The sequence below is a fragment of the Xyrauchen texanus genome, chromosome 2 (assembly GCF_025860055.1).
Source record: "Xyrauchen texanus isolate HMW12.3.18 chromosome 2, RBS_HiC_50CHRs, whole genome shotgun sequence".
NCBI lineage: Eukaryota > Metazoa > Chordata > Actinopteri > Cypriniformes > Catostomidae > Xyrauchen > Xyrauchen texanus.
The window spans coordinates 22,906,746-22,928,648 of record NC_068277.1 but is presented as its reverse complement, the minus strand read 5'-3'; the positions used below and the strand labels follow the sequence as shown (position 1 = coordinate 22,928,648).

The 21,903-nt window shown below is 41.2% G+C and overlaps 1 protein-coding gene across 6 annotated transcripts in view; it reads right to left on the bottom strand.

Annotated features, from left to right (window-relative positions):
• LOC127660467 (protein Shroom4-like) overlaps positions 1-21,903 on the bottom strand; it is an 81,508-nt gene that overhangs the window by 3,281 nt on the left and 56,324 nt on the right. The window contains exons 3-10 of one of the 6 annotated variants that reach the window (XM_052150751.1): positions 9,650-9,811; positions 7,081-8,497; positions 5,908-6,975; positions 5,174-5,235; positions 4,314-4,973; positions 3,588-4,226; positions 1,973-2,111; positions 59-331 (exon numbers count right to left, since the gene is read on the bottom strand). In XM_052150751.1, the coding sequence (XP_052006711.1) occupies positions 59-331; positions 1,973-2,111; positions 3,588-4,226; positions 4,314-4,973; positions 5,174-5,235; positions 5,908-6,975; positions 7,081-8,497; positions 9,650-9,811 (4,420 nt within the window). Of the gene's footprint in view, positions 1-58; positions 332-1,972; positions 2,112-3,587; positions 4,227-4,313; positions 4,974-5,173; positions 5,236-5,907; positions 8,498-9,649; positions 9,812-10,350; positions 10,754-21,903 lie in introns of those variants that run through there. The other 5 variants (XM_052150760.1, XM_052150766.1, XM_052150730.1 and 2 more) reach the window with 5 other exon arrangements.

The following is a 21,903-nucleotide window of genomic DNA, read 5'->3' as shown; positions in this document are numbered from 1 at the left end:
GATGCTTTTTTTTTTCAAGAACAGAACAGTAATGTTCCTATACTCTCTTTCTCCTCACCCTCTCGCTGTGTCTGCTCTCTGGGTCCACACAGTCCAAGGCACTTTCCACCCGGAGCAGCCTTCCAGAAAGTGAGAGCAGCAGACTGGTCACCTTGTCCAGGTCACCAATGAACATACGATACTTATCCACCTCATTAGGCTTGCAGATAGCGAGCACCAGGCTCTCCACCTCCTCTCCCAGTTGGGCATTGGCCCGAATATCCTCTTGCAAACTCCTCTGGGCCTCACGCAGGACACCCAGCTTTTTACAAAGACTCTCCATAAGCTGCTTCTGTAAAAATGTTCACAGTGAATAGTGGTATATAATGTATATACACACACAAGATCAACAAATATGAAAAACCTCCCATAAATAAATGTATATACAGTATCAATTTCTCAAATAGTGGAGTCCAGGGCTAGTTGCCACGCTGACATACATTTAGGCAAGGGTCAAATATATAATGAAGGTAGGTTTTAACCAAAAAAAACTAAACAATTTTGCATTCTTGGATACTCCATTCATCAGCATCATGCCAGAGTGCATGAACACATTAAGACCATGTCCACACTAACCCTATTTCCTTTAAAAATGCATGGATTTAGCTATTTTTACACATCTACAGTAGAACAGCATTTTCCTCCACCAAAACTGAGCATTTAAAAAAAGAAATTCCATTACCGCATTCTTTGGAACTTTTAGAAACTGAAAACAGTTTTTTTTTCTCCCCAATTTAGTATACCCAATTTCCAATGCACTCTAAGTCCTCGTGGTGGCGTAGTGATGAATTTCAGTTGTCTTCGCCTCCGAGACAATCAATCCACGCATCTTATCACGTGACTTGTTGAGCACGTTACCGCAGAGACATATCTCGTGTTGAGGCTTCACGCTATTCTCCGCGGAATCCATGCACAACTCACCACATTATAGCGACCACGAGGAGGTTAACCCAATGAGACTCTACCCCACCCTAGCAACCGGGCCAATTGGTTGCTTAGGAAGCCAGACTAGAGACACTCAGCCCTCCCTGGATTCAAATTTGCGACTCTAGGTTGTGTAGTCAGTGTCTTTACTTGCTGAGCTACCCAGGCCCCAGTTTTTAAATGAAAATGGATTTGGGAGGACGTGGTCTTGCAGCATTAGCAAGACTGTTAAACTTTGTGTATATACTCTATAGCAAGGGTGGGGAACCCTGCTCCTGGAGGGCCACTGTCCTGCAGAATTTAGCTCCAACCCTAATCAGACAAACCTGAGAAAACTAATCATGGTCTCCAGGATTACATGAAAAATGTAAGGGCAGGTGTGTTTGATAAGGGTTGGAGCTAAATTCTGCAGGACAGTGGCCCTCCAGGAGCAAGGTTCCCAACCCCTGCTCTATAGCCTATTTCTTGTCCTATTACTTGTGCAGACAAATATACAACATGATCACACAGGAAGTTGGCATGATGTTTCTGAGAGTTCCAGTACCCAAGGATCGGACACATTATGCCGACTTACTGACAAGTGGCATCTCCCATTAGACATTTTTGCATCGGTCCAAGCGCATTTACCTACCCTTGTGGAGTGACCAGAAGACCGCATAGGGGACCAGAGGGGGTTGGGTTGGATGGCTCAGTTTATAAAATATGCATTCCTCTTTACTGTATTACATACATCCTGTACAGCTGAAAACAATTCACTTCACAACTAGCTTTTGGTGCCCCTTCATGGACATTTCAACCAGAAAATGGAGCTCACACATTCCCATACGCCCAACAACATTTACTGCTTTGGCCACTGGGGGGGGCAGTGTTTTGAATTTCGTTAAGCACAGACCGCTTTTGGCTAAAGAAAAGTTAAAGTTCTGTTTCTAAATTTACTATAAGATTAGTCTGATATACACCAAAAAAAATAAAAATAAAAATAAAAGACACTTTTAAAATAAAATGTCACCTTATAATTGAGTTCTTCCTCCTCTTCTTTCCTCTCTGATATCTCTCTGATCTTGGCAAGAAGTTGGGTGTTGTCAGCTGATGTGTCATAGCAGATTGACCGTGAGGCTTGAGCTGTGGATGTTGCCATTTTAGAAGGCCTAGGAAGACATTTTTTAAGTAAAAAATTGGAGATGAAGGTGGAGGTACTGAACATTAGAAGGTAAAAGGTAAAAATGAGAGAGCATGCAACTACAACAATATATATATATATTAGTGTTGTCAAAATATTCGGTACTTCGGTACCAAGTCGGTACTAAAAAAAAAAAAAACGTCTCGGTACCAAGTACCAGTGGTACCGAGTACCCGGTCAAAGTTTGCGCACGCACGAAGCGCGTGAAGTTGCGTCCTCCTCATGAAAGCGCTGAGACATGGCGACCGCCGGCGCTGCTGTGGTGACTGCTCTTGTTGATAAGAAAGGAGGAAAGAGCCATGTGTGGAAATATTTCGGATTTGCGGCGTGTGGTGACTGCTCTTGTTGATAAGAAAGGAGGAAAGAGCCATGTGTGGAAATATTTCGGATTTGCGGCGTGTGGTGACTGCTCTTGTTGATAAGAAAGGAGGAAAGAGCCATGTGTGGAAATATTTCGGATTTGCGGCTGATGACGAGGGGAACATCATAGATCATCAAAAACCAATTTGCAAACGATGTCATCGAAGTTTTCTCTCAAAAGCAGGAAACACATCAAACTTGATAAAACACCTTAAAGACCGACACCCGGGTCTAATGAAAGAGTTCAAGCAGGTAAGTTTCAAATTAATTTCAAATTTAGAGGTTCTGTTTTGAGTTATATACCATATTTTAATTTGAATGTCGGATTGAAATAAACACAATGTTAGCCGTGTAGTAAATCATTAGCATAACGTTACGTGGTGCAGCTAACGTAAATATAATGAGTGTTAGAATTAAGCTTCTTTATTAACTATTTAATGCTACTATACATTTTATTAGGGTTAAAAAAAAAAACAGGAGGACATGAAGGTTTTTTTAAATGACACACCAGAGGTTTTTTAAATGACCTTTTAATTTATAAAAATGTTTAAGTTTATAAATATAACACTGAGTGTTTATTCAGTCATGGCTTATTGTTGTGTTTTTTAGGTGTGTAATTTATTTTCATTTATTAGTTGTGGAAAAACTTGAAACACAATTTTAAATAAGTATAAAGAATGGCATTGTTTACCTTTATTAATAAAAATAGTGTGTTGTTCAATTAGCATGTTTTTGTGTTTTGCTTTGGTACCGAGAACCATGGATTTTTTTCTTGTAAATTTAGTCTAAATTAAACTTTGGTTTGGTACCGAAATTGGTACCGAGAACCGTGGATTTTCACTGGTATCGGTACCGAATACTGAAATTTTGGTACCGTGACAACACTAATATAAAAAATATACAAAATTCCTGAAGGATATATGGGATGCTTGTCCTTACAAAATTCTCTGGCTTGATGCCAGCAGATTGCTAAGTGGTGTTCTGAGCGTTTCTAGAAAATAGCTGTGCTTAGGTTTCCTGGGTGGTTGGTTACTGGCCCAAATAAAAAAATGAATAAAAGAGACAGATAAGAACACTGCTGTACCTTTCGAGAGTTCCTCCACTGATTGGGTAGCCTCCTCTCCAGCTCTCCCCACCCATCCCAATCTCTGCACTTTGGGGAAATAACTCTCCTATCAGCTCCTTCCTAGTTATACCATAATCTTCCTCTAAAATTAAGTCCACCAGGGAACCCCTCGGTCCTCTAATAACTCTTGCTGATAAAGCCTCTTCCTCAGGCATGTTGTCAATGTCTGTTTCCAGCACCATAACTTGTCTTGCAAAACCCTTCATCTCCATCCTGCCCTCTGCTTCCCTTGTTTCTATCTCTCCTGCTCGCTCATTCTCACAGATCTCATCGATGTCTGTCTCCAAGGGCATGTTTCCATCCTCACCACCACTTGGACTGTGAGAGGAAAAAATATGATTCTTGTGGGCTGTGCCAGGGAAGCCTGCTTGCTGGGGATGCAAGTGGTAGTTGTTCATGGAGAAATAGGATTCAGGACACACAGGCCCAGCTGATGAGCTTTTCTCTGGAACTTCCACAAACCTAGAAGTGCTCTGTGCAACAGAGTGGTGAGGACTGGACCCATCCCACTCTACAAGGTGCTCATGAAAGTTGGCCTTTACCATGGCTTTAGGTTCATGTTCTGACACTGTGGCAGTATGGACAAGTACTCTGAAACTGGATAGACATGGAAGTAGAAAATAGGTAAATGAATCATATACATTTTCACAAATATATAATATGGACTTGAATGGCAAGTTGTACCTTGTGCATGGTTCAGGCTGTGGCAAAGGTTGATCAAACTCTCTTCTCATGTCATAACTCTGAGGGGATATGTCCCTATCTCTTGCAGCCTGGGCTACAGGTTTAAAAGCCCGGCACATGAAGGCAGGGCTGGGAGGAGCTGCTGAGTAGTCCTGGCAGCAGCAGTGATGGTTCTCTTGGACCTCCTTTGGAGGAAGACTATAAGAGCACTGACGAGTCATTTCAGGCACACTGGGGGGGCGGGATGTACACTGCTGTGGCCGAGGTGGAGATGAAGAGTGTGAGGAAATTAGTGGATGAGAGGAGAAGAGGTTGTGATGGGATGCCTGCCTCTTGTGAAACTGCTCCCATTTTGGGGGTGGTGGACGAGGAGGTGGAGGAACTTTTTTCTTCTTCACATCACCTACACATACTCTATTCTCATCCAGCTCACTGAGAGTGGATGCACGCATTCTGCTCATGTTGGTGATAGAAATGGCATTATGGCGATCCTGTGTCTCAACACGTATGTCACTCTCTGACATGGCACGGTTTCTAAGGGGTGAGAACAGACCTGGATGCCCCTCAGTGCTGGCAACTGAAACACTGTTGATGTTTTGAGCCACAAAGCCAGGGCCACCCTCTCCTAAGCTGGAGTCTTTCCTACACCTAGTATAGTCCCTGTGGGATAGCAAACTGTTATTAGCTCCTACATTAGCTCTGTATTTGTTCCGAAGTTATTATGGGGTTATTATAGGCTATTTATTGCAAGAGATTATTGCTGTACCTTTAAAAAAAAATTAACGGTCCATAAACACAAGTTTTAAAACAGTGGTCAATCTAAAATCCGTAAAAAAAATAAAATTAAACAGAAACATTACCTCTCTGTCAGGCTGAACTTCCTATTTATTTTTGTTTGTTTCTGCTCCCGTGCTGGATGGGCCTGAAAGAAAAATAAGTTTTATAAGAATGTGTTTTTTATTACTTATGCATTTAATTACTTGATGAGTAGCAGATGCTTTTATTTAATTTTTATCCCCTTTTTCTCCCCAATTTGGAATGCCCAATTACCACTACTTAGTAGGTCCTCGAGTGGAGCGGTTACTCACCTCAATCTGGGTGGCGGAGGACAAGTCTCAGTTGAGACAGTCAATCCATGCATCTTATCACGTGGCTCACTGTGCATGACACCGCAGAGACTCACAGCATTTGGAGACTCATGCTACTCTCCATGATCCACGCACAATTTACCACGCGCCCCATTGAAATCGAGAACCACTAATCGCGACTACGAGGAGATTAACCCATGTGACTCTACCTTCCCAAGCATCTGGGCCAATTTGGTTGCTTAGGAGACCTGGCTGGAGTCACTCAGCACGCCCTGGATTTGAACTCACAACTCAAGGTGTGGTAGTCAGCGTCTTTACTCGCTGAGCTACCCAGGCCCCAGTTCCCTCTGTATATTTATAACATGCTATGAGGCTAACATCTGGTATTTTCTCCAATACATTTTCAGGCAACATCCCTGAGTTTGATGATATGAAGGTCATGCTAAATCTGTCAACAGCTGAAGTTGCCTGTTGGACAGTGGACAACGCTTATTTCCCAGTCTTACCTCTGATGGGGTGTAACTCCTGGCATTGTAGGATGGATTTATGTAGTAGCCATCATACTGGCTGTGCTGGCCAGTCACTGGGTGAAATGCTGAGCAAGGCTTTTGGACGTTGGTGGCAGTGTTGCTACAATAATTCTCAGAGGACTGGAAAGAGGAAGGATCTGGAGGACTGGGAGGCTGCTTCCGATCATGAGACAAAGAATGAGGAACCGTGTTACTTCGAATATTGTGTTCTGAGTGAATGGATTCTCTCTCGGACTCCCATTCTTTTTCTCTCTTTAGCAGTCTCTGTCTCTCTTCCCAATCTTCTACCCTTTGTTGCTCTTTTTCCTCCTTCAATCTTTCCTGTTCCTTCTCCAAATCCTTCTGCCTTTCTTGTTCTTGAAGTCTCTCTAGCTCTTTAATTCTCTCTTGTTCTATTTTCCTCTCCCTCTCTTGTTCTTTCTCTCGCTCTCTCTCTATCAGCCTTTCCCTCGCTTTTTCTTGGTCATGATAGGTACTCATATAGTGTCCCCTAATGTCCACTGAGTTGACATAGCACCCTTCTTGCACCACACCCTGATAAGAGAACCTCCTCCGGCCCAGGTTAGTAGCTAACTCAAGTGGTTCAGGTGAGGATGGATTGTTCTGTCTACTCTGCTTTTCTGGTCTCTGATTTCGGCTTGATAAATTTGTTACAGACTGACTCAACTTTCTGCTAGATTCCTCAAAAAATCTTCTGCGGTCTGCAAAGGGAGGGATGTCACACTCATCTGATCGACCTAAACGACCACTGGTGGAACTTGTTCTCCCTCTTGTCGTTCCTGTTTTTCCAGACCATATCGGTCCTGTAGTCTCATTCTTCTTACTCTCAGTGGGCTCCATTTCTGGTTGGAGCTTGTGTTCTGGTGTCCAGTGCCATCGGCGTGGTTTACCTGCAGGTGCCATCTCCTCCACAACTTGTACACCTACTGGTCTTCTATGCTGAGAGACCTGGGGTTGGGTTTGAGAAGTCTGGCAGCTCCTAACCATGGTTCTGGAATGTTCTTTAGCTTGTGTGGTATCATGGGCTGGAACTTGTTGAAGTGCCTGTTTGGAGGCAGTTGGAGGGTTAGTAAGAGGACTTGTAAGGGTTTGGACTCTGTGTTGATGGTTGTCTGGGGGGGAAACTGGCTCCATGTTAAGATCTCCCACCTGCTCTTCCTCCAATGTCTCCTCACCACTTGGGCTTTTACTCTTCTGAAGCTGGGACTTCTTCCTCTGGATCTCATTACGCAGGTTGGTGGCAAACCGCTCACTTCTACGACGTGACTTGGAGGTGCGGAACTGCCGCTTCTGTGACTGTTTTGTGACATTGCCATCACCCACCCTAAATTCTCCTCCACCATTCTCATAAATATCAGTGTCCATGCAAACTGTAGCACTTAGAGTCCCAAAGTTCTGCAAAAGGGTCTGAGAGTTGGTGGTGGAGCCATGTCCAGGGATCCCCACATGATTTCCAGGCACATTTATAGACTGCCCCCATAGATTTTGTCCAGATTCAATTGTTTCTTCTTCTAACCCAGGATCCTCAAATTCTGAAGTTGCCAATGAACCAGGCGTGGAACACCTGCTTGCTCCCCACTTAACCTGAGCCATTTCTGGGCTGGCCTCACGCATATACAGTGGAGACTGTGACCACTGGCAAGTGGGAGAGTCAGAGCGGTCACTTTTGTCACTGGAAAAATCCATCATACGCAGCTGAGAAGCAAGAAGTTTCTCAGGGGCGCTGTGACGTTGCATTGCTGATTGGAGACTACTTTCTGGTTGTAGCTGGGTATCAAAGTGCTCATCACTATTTCTTTCCAAAAAGGAACTCAAAGGAAGTGTAGATGTCTCTACAGATTTTGATTGGTTTTCTAAGTGGTTTTTCTCAGCTTCTCTTGCCTTGCTCTCTCTACCCAATTCTCTCTGACAGTTAAAGGTGTAATAAGGCTCTATAATGTTCCCTTTAAGGTCTAGCTCATTGTCTTGAATTCCATTCAAATAAACATTGCCAGTCAGCACTTCCTCAATTGGTGGTTCCTTTTCAACCATGCTTGTTAGACTTGGAATGCCAACAGGAGCAGATACACAGCGTTTATCTGTGATTCCTGGTTTGCCTCTGGTAGCCCTGAAACTGCCCTTCCTCATGGGTGGCTGCGGTGGTTCACAATGCTCCTCCTCACAACTGTAGGAAGACGGCCGAACTTTAGCTTCAGGTCTGTAAGACAGTATCTTGGATTTAAGGCTTTCACTCTGATCCTGCATGCCTCCATGGCCACTTTGGGCAGAATGTTGCCCTCTGCCTGGATACCTGCATGAAGAACCCAGACCCTGGAGGAGACTATCCATTGAGTTGATCTCCTCAGGTTTCACATAGACAGTATAATCTGATGTGTTTGAGCTGGCAGAGAAGGAGCTGTAAGCGGAGTCACGTTTGTTGTTAAAGATTACAGGATCAATGGGAGAGAGATGACTTTCATAGGATCCCTGGTTAGGCGGATTCTCCAAACTCTCCATACTCCCTATTGAGCTGCTGCGGTCTGTGCTGTAGTGCCTGGAGATATGGCCCCACTGCATGGACAGCTCACTGCACAACCAAACAAAGAAACAGAAGTGATCAAAAACTAGCTAAAGAAGCTAATTTGACACAATTACAAAAAGGATACAGAAAATTCCCTAACCACAGCATATAATCAAAGACAAAATAAGTGGTCATTTATGGAAGTAGACCAAATTATTGGAATAAAAAATACACAGTACGTAAAACAAAAATATTGTACTAAGAGCATCTTGATAGTAAAATCACTTCAGTGATTGGGCAGAGGCTTCCTGAAAGCCCATTATGTTTCTATCTCCACCCTTGTAATGGAGGAAAAGAGCAAAGAGAGAAGAAATTCGATTTCCATAGTGGAATCATTATTCCTAGTCCAATCAAAATACCATCACCACCCAACAACATGGAACATGTGAGAATACACCACCTTGATTGTGATGTCCAAAGCAATCTTTAAAAGAGCATTTTCCAAGCACATAAAAAAGCACAACAAAAACGGTCTAATAAAAATAAGACAAGAGTCATAGTCCTGCTTTCCATCTAAGATAAATGTTAAATGTTTTTCAAGTGCAACTGATTAAAGTTAAATCAAAATTAATATCACAATATAACTGTAAAACTCTATGTAAATTATTTAATTATCTGATTTTCTTTTTATTCAGCAATGAGTTAGACATTTTAATTTATTAAAAACCAGTGTTTTGTTTAGGCCTCAGTCTCAGCAGTAAGACACTGATGAAGAAATAAAAAAAATCTAACATAGAAAGTTTAAAGTTAAAAGTTAAAGATTAGTCTCTTAAGTCAATGTTGTGTTTTAGACCTTTTTTTCACTTTACTGGTGATCTGTGAAGAATGTCTGAATCATACGTCTGAAAATAGAGGTGGCATCCGGTCAGGCATATGTTGACACAAGATGTGAGATCACAAGTTTCCTGCTGATTGTTTTCTCTGTGAAATTAGCTTGAAGCAAAATTCCCTAGTCCAACAATGAGTTCTATCTCTCTCTACCTTTCTTGTGGACTCACAAAGACTGTTAAAGCTATTAATAGTGCAATGTGAAGGATTAAAGAGGTCTAAAGTGCTTAAATATAAATTGTTGAAATGTTGTTAAATCAAGAAACTGATTATGATAAAGTTTATGTAGAATAAGGTATGTTTATTATTATTTTTCATCTGTGTACCCACTTGTTGTCACCCCCAGAGTGCCAAGGTACACTGAAAGGTGTGAAGTGGAGCTGCATAGCCGGGGGTCCATCTGAGGCATCAGCAGTGCCCGTAGTGCAGGGAGCCTCAGACAGCTTTGCCAGGTTCCAAGAGTGAGGAGGGATCAGTGGGACACTGCGTCTGCTTGAAGAACAGAAACAGACACAAAGTCAGAGAGACGTGGATGAGCTGAACAGTGTCACCAAAACATTCACAAGCATCTGGAAACCACAGCATTAATCAGTGAGGAAAATACACTATACGCACAAAGCACTTTCAGTGTAGATAAACACAGAGAGGTATAAAGGGAAATCTCTGTTTGAAATTGTCATGTGGGGCTCTTTCAAATCTGACCTCCGCTTATTTACTAATATGGGTATCAAGCTTTTTTCATAGAAATTTACAGCAAAATTTCCATTTACTTTCTTAAAACGGATGCAGCTATTTAAAAAGCCTCTTTCTTCACTAAAATTCACAACCACGCACTAATAAATGCTGTCATCCTAACCTACAAACAAAAAACCTAACCCAAGCAAATGAGCATCTAAGACTTTAGAAGTACAGCTACTGTTCGTTTGTGTGAAACACCAAACAGATAACAAGTTAACAAGACTGAAGCTATAGATGTCACCAAAGATTTGACCTCCAGTCTAGGTTTTGCACACATTTTGAAAGATACTCACAACACTTAATACAACTTCACAGTGAGGGAGATATTCCAAGATGAATCCAATCCAAGCCTGTTAGCAATATGTCAGCTTGAGGTTCAAGGTGAAGTTCAGGTTTAAATAATAAGCATTTCGCCCTCTAAAGAAAACTTGAGCCACAGGATAACCTTGAGGTCTGCGTCTGCTCTGAGTGGTCAGTTTTTATCAGGACCTTAACAGTTCAACGGTCATATGAATGAAGGTTGGCAGTCATTTAGCTGTAATGAGGCAGCCTGAGGCTCTGACCAGACTCCTAGAGCAGGAAAAAAGAATAGACAAACATTCCCCCTACTTCCTTTCTCAAACACCAGCTGATTTGCTCACTTTCTCTCTTAATATTTCAAGCCACAACTGAAGACCAAACATTTAGACAACTGAACGGTTTATTCTCTCCCACCAACACACAACATCCCTCAAATGACATTAGGGGGAGAGGAAGCGATGCTCAGATGGAGAGGAAACTATGTTTGGGAGAGATAAAGTGGCAAGCCACTGCTAAAATAATACCTAGCATTCTCTCCTATTATTGTTTGAATGGGGGAAATATGTGAGGGCCACTTCCTGTCTCCCTGGGAGGGCAGTACATTTCAGCCAGCAGCGGTAAGAGAGCGAGGGGGTGGAGAGAGAGAGAATATGTGTGAAAAAATAATATTTTGTGAGTAGAAAGACAGGGAAACAAAGTAGTGGAATAAGACAAAATATTGGAACAGTGTTTTGCTGCAGTTGCAGTGGCCATTTGGCCAGGTAAATGTTTTCTCACTCTTTTCAATGAAGCAGAAAGCACATCAATGGCAAGCAATTCTGAGTGGTAGGGGTGTATGTGCTCTGTCATTTCATCAACTGTCTGAGATAGAAACAGAGAGATAGAGGAATAAAAATGAATCTTAACTCATATCAGCTGTTTTTATTAAACAGCTTTCCCTGTTCTAATCAGAAGCACTAAGGAAATTAAAAGTGGGGCCAGTCTGTCGTACAACTTTCTATTATTGTAGTAACACAATGGCACGTAACAACAAAACAATCTGTGATTGTGCATTTACATGTCTCAGATGCCTCCTTTACATGCAAGCAGGTAATACTTAGCACCTACATGGCTTGAAAAACAAATCGGCCAAACACGTAAATTTATAGGCCAATGGCGATCATGTAAGAATTCCGAATATTGGCTGATTTATCAGCCTCTGCGATATATCGTCAACCACTACAATTCTGGGAAAACTGCTGACACAATAACAAACAGGTTGAACAAGAATTTCAGAACAGATAGATGATGGATGCAGAACAGTTCACAAGGCTTCATAGTCTACAACACCAATGAACCATGTTAACACCTCAAGTCAACAGTTCCCATCGTGTCCACATGTGGTGAGTCTTGTATGGAGTATCAGAATTAAAAAAAAATTTAACATCAATAACATAATTAAAATAGTCATTCACAATTTAAATTGGACTAAAACAATAATTTGACTTTTTAAAATCTTAAGGAAGTGCACAATGGCAAGGCCAGTTGTGGTCCAATTAACATGTATACATGCTGGACGAAGTGGATTCACAATCGCATTGTCTAGGAAAAAATCAGACTGGAACATTTCAGTCAGACTAAAGCATTTAAAACCTCTGAAAGAGGTGATGCAAAATGTCAGCTTCCTCAGCTGACATCCTTCATTCAAATATTTAATAGCGCATCATGTCACATATACATGGACAGGCAGATGAAGACTAGCTTGTCTACACAAAAACCTACTGTAGCTCGATTATTACTGCACATGTAAACTTACTGAGAGAGGAAAGAATATAGTACAGCAGCATCCTCGCCTAATGGTTCTGTTAATAAAAAAGAAGCCCTATAAATATGTGCAGTCTGACAGTAATGCATTCCCACAGGATGACCCCACACTGAGAGGAACTGTCTGGATTGACATATTCCAGAGGGAGCATGCCTTTCTTTCCCCATTACCAAAGTAAAATGAGCATACTTTTACACACACACACACACACACACACACACACACACACACACGTTCTGTTTCCATGTTTTATGGGGACTTTCCACAGACACAATTGTTTTTATACTGTACAAACTTTATATTCTATCCCCTAAACCCAACCCTACCCCTAAACCTAAACCTCACAGAAAACTTTCTGCATTTTTACATTTTCAAAAAACATAATTTAGTATGATTTATAAGCTGTTTTCCTCATGGGGACCGACAAAATGTCCCCATAAGGTCAAAAATTTCGGGTTTTACTATCCTACCACAAAGTGATAAATACAAGCTCACACACACACACACACACACACACACACACACACACACACACACACACACACACACACACACCCCATTTAGCCTTAACAGACTGTAGGGGCAAGTGCTGTTAGCGAGCACCTATTAAGGCCAGAACAGTACACAAGGGGGTGGGTGGCCAGCACCACACCCGACTGCCTTTGTCTCCCCAAGTGGTGATGTTTTACACACCACACCAGGTACTCATTTTAGGCTGAGTCAACCTAGGGGAAGCCCAGGACCAGTTCAGATAATTGTCACTGGTGTTGGCCATGAGCAGGAATCAAACTCAGGTCACCAGGTTCGTAGCACAGCGCGCTAACTGCTACACTACCGCTCCCCATGCAGAGTCGGGAACTTTCAAACGCTCACAACAAGCAAAAGATGACGACAAGCAATGTAGCTGCTGCTGCGGAGTCTCAACTTAATCTTGTCGAAAAGAAAAGTGGAAAAAGCCAGGTTTGGAAATTCTTTGGATTTGAGGCTGATGAAAAGGGAAAAATCATAGATCAGCAAAAACCTATTTGTAAACAGTGCTTTCGCAATTTTCTGACGAAAGAAGTAAACACATTAAACTTAATAAAGCACCTGAAAGACAGACACCCGGATTAATTCAAGCAACCAAAGCAGGTGAGTTTAAAAGCATATTATCATTTGCATTAGGACTGAAAAGTTTAGTCGACATTATCGACAATGTCGAAAATAAAAAATTGACGAGAAACATTTTTGTTGTCGAAAAGTCGTTTGATCTCATTTAACGTAACATGAAATCACATTAAACTGTAATGATGAAGCGTGAGAGCAGCACTGCAGTTCACGCCTGACGGAGGAGAAGAATTACACAGATCACAGTCCAGATGCACTCTAAACTTTCACAGCTCTTATGTAGATCCCAAAGTATTCGGGAATTATATAAAATAAAATAAAAATTATAAATTCAGAAGCAGTCTCGTTGTGGAATAAGCGGAGCCGGAGCTCTTTAAAGGAAACATGCATTACATCTTAAATGCAGTTATATTTAATGCGTTATAGCTTTATTAAAGTTCAATAATACAGCAGCAGATCATGTTAATAACTATAAACTCAGAAACTGGCATTTCTCTGTGTGATCGGTGCCTCTTCAATGAGTTGCGCGAATGTCTTGATCTAAGGGGGGGAGATTGAAATGGCACCCGGCTGAGAGAGCCTCGGGGACGCAAATCCCTCGAGTGCGGACGTTTAATGCAGCTAGATTAGAACGCAATTGAATCATAATATGTCACTGTGCATTTCTTATCGTGAAGTATGCAGCTTTATTAATACGAGAGGACTCTGCACATTAGTTTGGAAATTGTTTTTTATTCATTCTATTCTATGCTTGTCTATTTTTATTTTTAGTACTTGGTAAAAACTTAAAAGTAAAAGTTGCAAAAGTTGAAGCAAATCTTATATAAGTGTTCAAAAATACTTTAAGCATACATTGTACAGTTTTTTTATAATTCAAAAATAATATATTTAAATTAGGGCTGTCAATCGATTACATTTTTTCATCGAATTAATTACATGGTGTCCCGATTAATTAATCGTGCTTTATCGCATATACAAATATTTGCTGAGAAAGCCCCACATATAACAATAACTCAATATATAATGATTATACATATTTATATCAATATATAATTATACATAGTTATCTTTAAATATTAAAAATTTTTTATATATAGTTATATTTTGCTTATATGAAAATTTGCTTATAATTTACTCACCCTCAGGTCATCCAAGATTCTTTCTTCATCAAAACAGAATTTAAGATTTTTAGGATTTCATTTCAGGCCTCCTCCTTTAAACAATGCAAGTGAATGTCCTCCATTTTTTGATGGTCCAAAATGCAATGAGACTGAGATATTGACTTGCATTGTTTAAAGGAGGAGGCTTGAAATGAAATCCTAAAAATCTTAAATTCTGTTTTGATGATGAAAGAAACTCAGATAAATCTTGGATGACCTGAGGGTGAGTAAATTATAAGCAAATTTTCATTTTTGGGTGAAATATTCATTTAAATACAGGTTATGTATTTTACTATTTACTATGTATATTTAGACCCAACATCTTGGTAATTCCATTTGACTCCACTGGTGGTACAAAAATTACACACTAAATCTTTAACTTTAAGATTGCTACAAATGGATAGTCTATATTAACCAATTTCTCTGGCAAATGGTGTCGAAACATTTGTGCCAATTCCACTTTAGAGATGGATATGCCAAAGCAAGACAGCAACACTTTCCTCCTTGGCTTTCCTGTAAAGGCCCTTCCTTCCTTTAAGTATTGGCACATGTGTAAATGTGTGTGCCTGCATCGAATATTCCATACCTATACACTTACAGCCCTTAAATGGCTGTACATTTCATACTTGGCTTGAGTCAGGGACAAACTACGTAATTCAAAACAGTTCTTCCGCCCCTGACAATGGTTGTTTGCTGTAAATAAACAGTTCAGTCCCATTTTTCCCAGCCCAGCTCCTGAAGCTGCTATTACAGTCAGCATGTGTAACAGGAAGTGGGAGTAGGAACTAGGAGGAACCAGTCATCCAGAACTTTCAGATTAGGCACCCTGTACACTAAAATGGTCACCACACCTCCAGACATAGGACATCAAGTTCTAATAACATCAATATATCAATTCCACTTTCTTTCACAGTGTATAACACAAGATACTATTTGCAAGATCTAACACTAGCAAGGGTGAAGACACAAACACTGTATTAAAGTGTGCAATTAAATGCTTGTGTTCAATCAACAAAGCCCATGAAATCTGCATTCCAGACTACTGCTGGACAATAGATTGTGTGTGTGTGTGTGTGTGTTAGTGTGCAGGAAAGCATTACACAAATACAGTGTGTCTCTGTTTACTGCACACCACAAACATCTTTCAACTGTATAGCTCACCTTCCCATTCACAAAGAACAGAGGACACACCATATGCCTGTTCATAAACTGAAGGACAGACAGAGGAATACTCCTTAAAAGAAGGTTGGTGCGGATACAGGCACATATAAATAACATTTTATATAAATATTTAATATATAATATTATATCATAATAATTTTAAATATTAAATTATATATAAATAATGTATATAAAATATGAAAGCATGGTGTCAAAAGTACTGAACTCAAATAACACGTGTTCCTGTGTCAGGCTGATTGCCAAGCATGAGTGATCATGCTTTCCAAGTTCTAACCAAGCCAACCATTATCTTACCCACTCATATAATGTATATATATGAGGAAGTTTGGAATGAACCACCACATCCTCACACGGTTCTACACCAGTACTGTAGAGAGCATCCTGACTGGCTGAATCACTGCCTGGTACGTCAATAGCACCACCCACAACAGCAAAGACCTGCAAAGGGTGGTGTGAACTGCCAGAAACATCATTGGAGGTGAGCTTCCCTCCCTCCAGGACATATATAACAGGCGGTGTGTGAAAAAAGCTTGGAGGATCATCAAAGACTCTAGCCACCCGAGTCATGGGCTGCTCTCACTGCTACCATCAGGCAGGCGGTATCGCAGCATCAGGACCCGCACCAGCCGACTACATGACAGCTTCTTCCCCCAAGCAATCAGACTTTTTAACACTTGATCTCTCACGATCAATAATCAGCACTGCACTTTATTAATCGTATTATCTCACACTGGACTGTCAAATATATTCTCCACAATATAACTACTGCATATATATTTTTATATACTCTTATTTTTATTGTATGTGTATTCTATATTTTGTGTATTGTTTACTGTACATAGTATATTAGTACTGCATTGTGTAATATGTGTACATTTGATATTTAAATAGTCTTGTGTAAATATGTTGTATATTGTAAATTGGTATATGTCTCATCACTGTCATGACTGCTATGTTGCTCGGAACTGCACACAAAACTTTCACCCACTGTTGCACTTGTGTATATGGTCGTGTGACAATAAAGTGATTTGATTTGACTGATAAATATATAAAGCAATAGTCTATTCTCACAGTACAAAGCCAAACAGTCAAATAGACCTCAGTCCCGCTGGAGTGATTAGGGTTCAAATCCAAAAACAGAAGAACACAAAGCATACACAGTGCTGCCTAGAATACCACGGCAAGAGAGGAACCACAGGCAGGGTAATAAAACTTAAGACTGCAGCACTGCCACCAAATAAATGGAAAAAATTCCTTTCCTTTTCTTTTAACATCGATTTCTACACCCCTCTGCCCTCCTCTCCCTCCCTTCCCACTCCTAAAGCCAACGTCACACTTGCAGACTGCTTTGCTGAGATCTCACTCTCTTCAGTTAGAGGTGTGACAAACTTTACAATACAAAATGGTGGAGACATGACACACACATACCAACTCACCGAAATAACAACAGGAGAACTGCATGAGCATGAACAATTGTAAAATAGTGATTTAGGAAGAGATTCATGGAGTAACACACCTTGTGAAAGTCTGTGATTGTGCATTTATCCCCTCAAGGCTTTACGTAGAGCGTGTTTGTTCATATGCAGCTTTCAGTGAGTAAAGAGATTACATTCAATAAAACAGACTGTTGTGCATCCACTTTCTGATTTCATTATTTTTATTGAAGAATACAGGGGAAAAATACTTGGTGACAGAATCATATAGTTTACAATCAGCGTTTGTGATGATATGCAGCTATGATGTGATGATATGATGAGTGCAATTGTAGATGAAAATCTTGAGATCAGCTTGATGTCTTTTTAGTAAAAGAAGAAGCTCACTGGTCACTTGAGGAGAACACAAAAGCCCGCCCCGGCGACAGAGCGATTTTATCTGTCATGTTGGATCCCTTTTTCCATAGCTGGAACCATTAACTCAGCAGGGAATCCCAACGGTGAAGTGATTAACGACCTCCCACTGGTAGAAGCTAATGCAGGCATCCTCTCCCTCCACCTGGCCCGCAATTACGTTAATGAAGCTCACACCAGAAAAATCACTGGAATAATCGTATAATATGACGAAGCTTTGGCCAGTAACTCTTTGTCTAGCTTCTGCAGTACCATTGTTTAAATGGCTTTTCTGAGACTTGAGTTTAGAAGTACAGATTTCTCTTTCAGTCAAAAGTCTAAGACTGTAATTCTAAAATACTGTATCATACTGAGAGGTTAGAGAATGAGGTTATAATGGTTATAGAATGATGAGAGAGTTGAAGAATAGAGTAACAGAGGTTATATAAATTGAGAGGTAAAAAAAATAAGGCTATAGAATGTTGATAGGTTAAATATAATTTTCTTTTAAGTTAGACTGCGGATAGCCTATAGAATATTGAGGTTAGAGAATGAAGTTAGATAAAAGTTAAAACGTTGAGAGGCAGATGTCAGGTTAGCAAATAATATTATAGATGTTCAGTAGCTTGCAAGTTAATGTAATTATGCTTAGAGGATAGTGTAGATGTAGATAGTGTAGATGGGACTCAAGATGGCACCGTGTATGGCTGCTCCGTTGCGAGCTCCGACACAACACTGCAGTTTATTGTTTGTTTTGTTTACAGTTTTTTTGTCTTGGATGTTGTCTGCCTTATTGTATACAACAGACAAACGCTTTTGGACATTAGTTCTGCAATTACACACCGAAAACAGGACTTCAAATTCCTCAATGCCAACCCGCTGTTTACAAACACGCCAGCGGAGCCCTTTGTCTGGGCTGCCCGGCTGCGGAAACGCAGAATGAGAACGGCGTTCTCATCAGAGTAAGACGTAGCGCAAATCGACCCCCACTACAAATGTTCAGTCTCTGGACAACAAGCTCTGCAAGCTGAGAGTACGGATCTCTTTCCAACGAGAGACGAGGGACTGCTGCGTTATCTGCCTTGCGTAAACCTGGATGTCTGCGGAGATGTCAGACTCGGCCATCGAACCCGCAGGGTTCTCCGTGCACCATGAAAGACCTCTCAGGTAAAAGACCTCTCAGGTAAAAGCAGAGCGAAAGACCTCTCAGGTAAAAGCAGAGGTGGTGGTGTATGTTTTATGATCAACAAATCATGGTGTGATTAGAGGAACGTACATTTTAGCAAGTCTTTTTGCTCACCTGATCTGGAATTTCTCATGGTTCTGTGTCGACCATTCTGGCTACCAAGGGAATTCACAGCGGTCATTTTTCACTGCTGTGTACATCCCCCCCACAAGCCGACACAGACCGGGCACTCAAGGAACTGTATGGGAGTATAAGTGAGCAGGAAACCGCGCACTCGGAGGCCACGTTCATTGTTACCGGGGACTTTAACAAAGCCGATTTTAAAACAATCGCACCAAAATACCACCAACACATCAGCTTCAAAACACGAGGGGACCGGGTTTTGGATCATTGCTATTCTCCTTTCCGGGATGTCTACAAATCCCTCCCCCACCCACCATTTGGCAAATCAGACCACTCTTCCATTCTGCTTCTCCCCACTTACAGGCAGAAACTGAAACAGGAAGCAACCACCCTCAGGACGATCCAGTGCTGGTCGGACCAATCAGACTCTATGCTACAAGACTGTTTTGATCATGCAGACTGTGAGATGTTCCGGTCTGCCTCTGATGACAACATCGAGGTTTATGCTGATAGTGTAACGTGTTTCATCAGGAAGTGCGTAGAGGACGTTGTTCCGACAAAACAATACGGATCTACCCCAACCAGAAACCATGGGTTAACGGCGATGTTCGCGCGGCACTTAATGCATGATATAAGCTTGTTTTTTTAATGGTGATGCAAACTTTATGACTAAAAAAATTATTTTACAATGCCTTTTTCTCATTAATTACCTTAATTTAAATGATAGAATATTTGAATATTAGTTTTTTATGAGCTTAAATATTCAAATACCAAATTGATGAATGCCCATCCCTAGTAAAGGAGTGGATCCTAGGCACTCGGGATGACCTCAGCCTCTCCTCCTAGCAATGAGGGGCCCTCACGTCATTCGGACGGGTAGTCCTCGCTGCGCTTCGAAAAGTGGAGCCCACAATACAAATAAATGTGAGATAGCTCGCACGGCATTCGAGGAGAACCCCCGCCACGGTCTGAACGGGAGAGCCCTTGAGTGCTTTAGCTGTGCCCATCCTGCGCTGTGGGATGGGGGCTTTCGGACAGGCAGGAGTGGACCCCTGCTCCGAACGGTGGGGCTGGCCGCAAGCATACCCCTGACCCCAGAAAGAATGGCTTGAGTATAGTTTTGATGAAGAATCTGATTGTGTCATTGTCTAGGATGTGGAGGTTCAAAAAGAGGGATGGGTTCTTGGGTCGAATTTGTTATGTGTTGAGTTCGGAGCAATGGAGGAAGTCAAAGAAGGCAAGGATGAATATGGTGTTTAGAGTTTTATTTGAGGTGTTTAGAGAAATGTAGCCTTGACAAAGTGTGTTTAGACAATGAGTAGATCGATAGAAAGTAGTTTTAGGTTTGTTGGAGTGTGAGGCGAAGGAGGAAATGGAGAGAAAAATCTAGAAATGGCAGATTGCAATTTAGGTGGAAATCTTTGAAGCATTTCCAAGCTATCCAATATATTTGGCCCGCATGGTGTACAATGGTAGGATGCACGGTATGAATCCTCGAGCGCTGTGTTTAACAGGAAGTTTTAGTGTGAAAAGTTTATGCTGCAAATAAGCAAATCTCACTCTGTGGTACAAATGGGTTGAGTACGGCATCCGACGTGAGGGCATAGGTAGGCTATGTTCGATTGAAATTGATTGGTGCAAAGATGCAGGCTTATGGTGAGCTGTTTGGGGAAGACCTGAAACAGCCAGATTGATGTCAGTTAATAGGTGGGTGATGGTTAGTTGGCATGAGTGGCATAATATGGGTTACAGAGCCATGGAGACTGAGACGGATGGTCTGAAAAACATGCAGAGGTAGTGGCGCATGAACAGTTGCAACGCTTGTAAATCGCATGCGCTGCTTGCAGTGTAGTGGAGGTTTGTTGCATAGCTAGAAAGTTGTTCTGTTTGCGGTGAAGTGGGAGGTTTAGTCTTACGGCCTGAAAGACACCACAGTTGCGGCACCTAGGCAGCACATTTGTTCTGCTTAGGGATATGTTGAGTTAATAGATAACATGGTAACATGGAAAATGTAGCATCTACTGACACCTGAACATAATTGTTAGCTAGATTACATGTCAGGAACGTGTGAAACGATGTCAGGAAACATGCTTGCATGTGCATTCTAACAACATAATTTAAAGTTGGTTTGTCATGAAATTGAAGGCACCTGAAACGGAGTGTCCAGATGCATAAGTGGTCTAATGTTTATTAACTTAAGCGTATGGTTTGGGGCTTTGTAGATTTGTTTTCCAATGTAATGTGAGTCGTTTCATGACTCTGTATACATGGCACAGTGTGACTCATCTAGTTTTGATGAGGACGTATTAAATTGAGTGAGTTTGTGCCTGAGAGTTGGATTTAACAGATACTACAAGAGCACCGCTTGCGGTAGTGTGGTAAATAAAATGACTTGTTTATATTGATGGCTTGTAATAATTGAAACTGAAATATTGGAGTATAAAGCAAAGTGCTAAGCGGAGTCATTCAGCGTAGATTAAAACCTGTTACTTTAAACTTGGGTTGAGCATACAATTATGTATGTTGAATGCTTTTAAAATCCTGCAGCAATTAAGTTGTATGGTCAAGCTTGTAAATTAAAGTTTGTAATCCAAAGATTTGGGCAAAAGTAGAAAAAGACTGTCTGTAAAATAAAGTGATAGATTGATTTTACCAAATTCGACTTGTGTCTGCTTGGATAGGAGCTGTGTAAAACTCACCACAGATTTACAGTGTGCTGCGGAATTGTCAGAGAGAGTGCTGCATGGCAGCGAGCTCACTCTAAAATGTCTGCGTTGGTTTGAAAATAAGTTGTAATTAGAGTATCGGTCGTTTGATAGGAATCTGCATGATTGCCCTCGTGTTCCAAATGGGGTAATCGTGCTCCGGATGGCATTTTTGAAGGGAGAACGATTATGATATTCATGTTAAAATATGACAAAAAGAATCATTGAATGGACTGTGCCCTAAACGAGCTGTGCGGTGAGGTAATGAGGCTGACAAGAATCAGCTGTGCGGGAGAACCAGATTGAAATGCTGGGGAGCGTTGGAATGGTGATTGAATTAAATAGTTAATCTGCGATGGACCACTCTGGGTGGAAATTTTTAGATAAAAAGTTGTGGAGAGCTGTTTCGCAAATATACAGTGCCGAAGCAGCCAGTTTGCAGAAGTAGCTTCA